The sequence below is a fragment of the Aegilops tauschii genome, chromosome 5, assembly GCF_002575655.3.
Source record: "Aegilops tauschii subsp. strangulata cultivar AL8/78 chromosome 5, Aet v6.0, whole genome shotgun sequence".
In the NCBI taxonomy this organism is placed as follows: Eukaryota; Viridiplantae; Streptophyta; class Magnoliopsida; order Poales; family Poaceae; genus Aegilops; species Aegilops tauschii.
Genome location: NC_053039.3, coordinates 558,536,725 through 558,542,642, shown reverse-complemented (window position 1 = coordinate 558,542,642; position 5,918 = coordinate 558,536,725). Strand labels below are relative to the sequence as shown.

General features: G+C 48.4%; 1 protein-coding gene across 1 annotated transcript; it reads left to right on the top strand.

Annotated features, from left to right (window-relative positions):
• The first annotated feature begins 4,225 nt into the window (after window positions 1–4,225).
• On the top strand, window positions 4,226–5,110 carry LOC141023162 (uncharacterized). The gene is made up of 2 exons (XM_073499496.1): window positions 4,226–4,693; window positions 4,793–5,110. The coding sequence occupies exons 1-2, from the start codon at window positions 4,226–4,228 to the stop codon at window positions 5,108–5,110; spliced, it is 786 nt and encodes a 261-aa protein (XP_073355597.1).
• Window positions 5,111–5,918: the final 808 nt, after the last annotated feature.

Sequence of the window (5,918 nt, the reverse complement as noted above, 5' to 3'; positions counted from 1 at the left end):
GTGCTGATGGGCAACGGTTCAAGTGCTTCTGTTCGTGGTGTTGGCACGGTCGATCTGAAGTTTACTTCGGGGAAGATCGTGCGGCTGAAGAACGTGCATTATGTCCCCTCCGTCAATAAAAATCTTGCTAGCGGATCTCTTCTGTGTAGAGATGGCTACAAGCTTGTCTTTGAGTCAAATAAATTTGTAATATCCAAGTATGGAACCTTTGTTGGTAAAGGTTATGAGTCAGGAGGCCTGTTTCGTTTATTCTTATCAGACCTTTGCAATAAAGTTGTTAATCATATTTGCAACAATAGTGAATCAAATGTGTGGCATTCACGTCTTTGTCATGTTAACTTTGGTTGCATGCCGCGACTAGCGAAGTTGAACTTAATCCCTAGTTTCACCACTGTCAAGGGATCTAAGTGTCAAGTGTGTGTGCAAGCTAAGCAACCTCGTAAGTCTCACACGACTGCGGAAACGTGAAATCTTGCACCACTAGAGCTCATACATTCAGATCTATGTGAAATGAATGGTGTTTTGACAAAAGGTGGAAAGAAATATTTCATGACGTTAATTGATGACTCCACTAGATACTGCCGTGTGTATCTTCTGAAAGGCTTTGAACTTTTTCATGATCTATAAATCTGAAGTGGAAAACCAACTTGATCGAAAAATCAAGAGGCTTAGGTCCGACGGTGGTGTAGAGTATTTTTCCAATGAATTTGATGCTTTTTGTGCGGAACATGGTATAATCCATGAGAGGACGCCTCCCTATTCACCTCAGTCAAATGGGGTGGCCGAAAGAAAGAACCGTACTCTAACTGATTTGGTTGACGCCATGTTAGACACATCGGGTCTCTCCAAGGCATGGTGGGGGGAGCCGATATTGATGGCATGTCATGTCCTAAACCGAGTTCCCACAAAGAACAAAGAGATAACTCCATTGGAGGAATGGGAGAAGAAAAGGTTAAAACTCTCTTATCTACGAACATGGGGTTGTTTGGCGAAAGTCAATGTTCCAATTCCAAAGAAGCGGAAGCTTGGACCAAATATTGTGGATTGTGTTTTCCTGGGATATGCTTTTCATAGCATTGGCTATAGATTCTTGGTTGTAAAATCTGAGGTACCTGACATGCATGTCGGTACGATCATGGAGTCGAATGATGCGACTTTCTTTGAAGATATCTTTCCCATGAAGGATATGTCTACCTCGTCTAATCAGGAGATACCTAGTTCATCGAATCAGGAACTAGTTACAATTACCGAACCTGCCATTTCGATGGAACACTTTGAAAATTCTGTGGAGGAGAACAATGAAGTTCCTACTAGGAGCAAGAGACAGAGGATTGCGAAGTCCTTTGGTGATGATTTTCTTGTGTATCTCATAGATGACACTCCTAGTTCTATTTCAGAGGCCTGTGCATCTGAAGATGCTGACTACTGGAAGGAAGCGGTTCGTAGCGAGATGGATTCCATCTTGGCGAATGAAACTTGGGAGATAACTGATCGTCCTTATGGGTGCAAACCTATAGGATGCTGTGACGCCCCCGATTCAATCGTACACTAATCATGCACGCAAACGTGTACGATCAAGATCAGGGACTCACGGGAAGATATCACAACACAACTCTAAAACATAAATAAGTCATACAAGCATCATAATACAAGCCAGGGGCCTCGAGGGCTCGAATACAAGTGCTCGATCATAGACGAGTCAGCGGAAGCAACAATATCTGAGTACAGACATAAGTTAAACAAGTGTAGGCCTCCTGCCTGGGATACATATCGAAAGAGGCGCAGGCCTCCTGCCTGGGATCCTCCTAAGCTACTCCTAGTCGTCGTCAGCGGCCTGCACGTAGTAGTAGGCACCTCCAGTGTAGTAAGAGTCGTCGTCGACGGTGGCGTCTGGCTCCTGGGCTCCAGCATCTGGTTGCGACCACCAGGTAGAAGGGAAAGGGGGAAAGAGGGAGAAAAGCAACCATGAGTACTCATCCAAAGTACTCGCAAGCAAGGAGCTACACTACATATGCATGGGTATATGTGTAAAGGGCCATATCGGTGGACTGAACTGCAGAATGCCAGAATAAGAGGGGGATAGCTAATCCTATCGAAGACTACGCTTCAGGCCACCTCCATCTTCCAGCATGTAGAAGAGAGTAGATGGTAAGTTCACCAAGTAGCATCGCATAGCATAAACCTACCCGGCGATCCCCTCCCCGTCGCCCTGTTAGAGAGCGATCACCGGGTTATATCTGGCACTTGGAAGGGTGTGTTTTATTAAGTATCCGGTTCTAGTTGTCATAAGGTCAAGGTACAACTCCGGGTCATCCTTTTACCGAGGGACATGACTATTCGAATAGATAAACTTCCCTGCAGGGGTACACCACATAACCCAACACGCTTGATCCCATTTGGCCGGACACACTTTCCTGGGTCATGCCCGGCCTCGGAAGATCAACACGTCGCAGCCCCACCTAGGAACAACAGAGAGGTCAGCACGCCGGTCTAAATCCTATGGCGCAGGGGTCTGGGCCCATCGCCCATGGCACACCTACACGTTGCGAACGCGGCCGGAAGCAGACCTAGCCTAGCAGGCGTTCCAGTGCAATCCGGCGCACGCCGCTCAGTCGCTGACGTCACGAAGGCTTCGGCTGATACCACGACGTCGAGTGCCCATAACTTTCCCACGTAGTTGGTTAGTGCGTATAGACTAAATGCCCAGACTCAGATCAAATACCAAGAACTCGTTAAGCGTGTTATTTTTAAGTATCCGCAGACGCCGACCAGGGCCAGGCCCACCTCTCTCCTAGGTGGTCTCAACCTGCCCTGTCGCTCCGCCACAAAGTAACAGTCAGGGGCCGTCAGGAACCCAAGCCCACCTCTACCGGGATGGAGCCACCTGTCCTTTCAGCCCCCTCATCAGAATCACTTGCGGGTACTCAACGAGCTGACCCGACTTTAGTCACCACATGTGTCATGTATATAAAGTATACAGTATATACCCGTGATCACCTCCCTAGTGATCATGGCCCGATAGTATAGCATGGCAGACGGGCAAGAGTGTAGGGCCACTGATGGAACACTAGCATCTTATACTAAGCAGTAGGATAGCAGGTAAGGGTAAAAACTGTAGCAACAATGACAGGCTATGCAGCAGAATAGGATTAACCGAAAGCAGTAACAGGCTACACTACTCTAATGCAAGTAGTATAGAGAAGAATAGGCGATATCTGGTGATCAAGGGGGGGGGGGCTTGCCTGATTGCTCTGGCAAGAAGGAGGGGTCGTGGCCGCCTCACTGCAACACCACATCGGGCCCATCCGCTTGGAGGACCACTCCTCCAAGCGCTGGTCCCGACCAATGGTACCTTCCGTACACCCTTCCCCACCATTCCCATCCCAAATCCATATGAACAGGGCAACACTAGTGGGTTCTCTGATGGTAGATCAGGCAATTCTATGGTCGAGTATCCTGAGTTTATTGGGGACAATCCTACGGGGTGGAAAATTTGCTGTGAGGCTTGTTTTAGGATTGGAGCGGTGGATCCCTCGGTTTGGGTGGATACTGCTGCCATCAATTTCACTGGGGCGGCGGTGTTTTGGTTAGAGTGGTCGTAGGCTCATATCAAATCTACTAGTTGGGATCAATTTGTTGCCTCTGTCTTAGACAAATTTGGTAGGTCTGAGTTTCCGCAACTCCTTCATAAATTTTCCCGGCTTAAGCAGCAATGGGCAGTGTTAGAATATGCAGAACAGTTTAATGTGGTGATGCATAGTTTGCTTGCACAGCATGGGTCGTGGGATCCGTTATTCTTCACCACTCATTTCTTAGAAGGGCTGCAACATGATATTAAAATTGCTGTTATGCTTCATCGTCCACAAGATTTGGATACTACTGTGGCTCTTGCTGAATTACAGTAAGAGGTGGTGGAGCTGACGCGCCAAGAGCACGAGGCGGTAACAGCAGCTCGGGGACCGGCTACGGTTGCTCGCACAGGGCGATTTTCAGCGCGACCCCTCTGCCAGTGGTGCTGCCATCGACCCCGAGCACCTCAAAACGCGTAATTCTCTCACCAGGGGCGCCTCCAACAGATGGAAGGCACAGTCCCGACTCGGCGCGTATTCCCATCACTAGATCTTCGGTGGATGACAAGCTCTGAACGCTCTATGCCTATCGCAAGGCGCGGGGACTCTGCTTCACTTGCGGTGAGCGTTGGTGGCCGGGCCATGTGTGCACAGCCATGGTTCCCCTGCATGTCGTCGAGGAGCTGGTGGGTCTGCTGACACCACCATCAGCGCCAGAATCACCCGGGTCTCAAGAAACTTCTAAAGATGACCTCTGCCTCCTGTCTGCAGCTGCCATGACAAGAACCGAAGCACCTAAAGCCTTCCGTATGCTGGGCAAGTTGAATGGCAAGTCCTTACCAATGTTGGTCGATTCAGGTTCTTCTCATGGCTTTATCAACTCCGACGTGGCGAGCAATTGGCATGGGGTGCATCCTATGGCCAAGAAACTGAGAGTAAAGGTGGATGATGGTGCAGTGACCACTTGTGATATGGAGTTGCCGGTGTGTGAGTACCAAATTCAAGGGTATCAGTTCAGATCGACCTTGAAGCTGTTTCCACTGGGCAGCTACGATGTGATTTTGGGTATGGACTTGCTAGAGTCTCGAGGGCTCATGACTGTTAATTGGAGCAGCAAGTACATGGTTTTCAAGCATCAAGGCCAATTCATTTAGTTGCATGGAGTTTCAGCGTCGTTTCAAGACTGTCCGCCGATCTCAACAATCTAACTACATCTTCTGCAGGTTCAAGAACCAGTGTTACGTGTGGTGCACTTGTGTTCAGCTAAATCAGATGCCGAGGAAACTGTAATTCCCGAGGCAGTGACAACGTTGTTGGAGGAATTTGCAGAACTGTTTGAAGAGCCTCACGGATTGCCACCACAACGGTCCTTCGATCATGCAATTGATTTGCTACCTGGAGTGACACCGGTCAACATCAGACCCTATCGGTACAACCCAGTGCAGAAAGATGAGATTGAAGCGCAAGTTGTTGATATGTTAAATCAGGGGATCATCCAAATCATTGGCAGTCCCTTCGCATCTCCTGTGCTATTGGTGTAGAAAAAAGACGGCGAGTGGCGATTCTGTATTGATTTTCACCATCTCAACACCATCACTATAAAAAATAGGTACCCGTTGCCGGTCATTGATGAGCTCTTGGATGAATTGCAAGTAGCCAAATGGTTCACAAGCCTGGATTTGCGCTCAGGATATCACCGGATCCGTATGAGGCCTTCGGATGAAGAGAAAACGACCTTTCAAACGTATCACAGCCATTTTGAATTCAAGGTGATGCCATATGAAGTTACCAGAGGGCCAGCGAATTTCCAAGGGGGGATCAATATCATGCTGAAGCCATATTTGCGCAAAGGTGTTCTGGTCTTTATTGATGACATCTTAATGTACAACATCACATTGGAAGAGCACATACAGTTGCTGCGATCAGTGTTCCAGATTCTGAGAGAGAACCAAATGAAGGTTAAGAGAAGCAAGTGTGTGTTTGCGTGTAACTAACTGCGGTACCTGGGGCATGTTATCAGTGAAGAAGGCGTGCAGACAGACCCAGCCAACATTGATAAAGTGCGAAACTAGCCAAGCCCTCAATCCGCAAAAGAGGCGCGTCAATTCCTGGGGTTGGCTGGTTATTACCGGAAGTTTGTGAGGCATTTTGGCATTATTAGTCGACCTCTGACAGAGTTGCTTAAGAAGGGAGTGGTCTTTCACTGGACACCACTTCATGAAGAGTCATTCCAAGCACTGAAAATGGCGCTGACCACTGCACCGGTCCTCGCATTGCCCAACTTTGCGAAACCCTTTGTGGTTGAAACTGATGCCTCGGACCGTGGAATTGGCGCAGTCTTGATGCAAG

Bases quoted from the DNA above. Each gene is read 5' to 3' on its own strand.
- LOC141023162 (XM_073499496.1), top strand. From the start codon at position 4,226: ATGGTTCCCCTGCATGTCGTCGAGGAGCTGGTGGGTCTGCTGACACCA. The intron at 4,694-4,792 runs GTTTTCAAGCAT...CATCTTCTGCAG, and splicing joins ATTGGAGCAGCAAGTACATG to GTTCAAGAACCAGTGTTACG.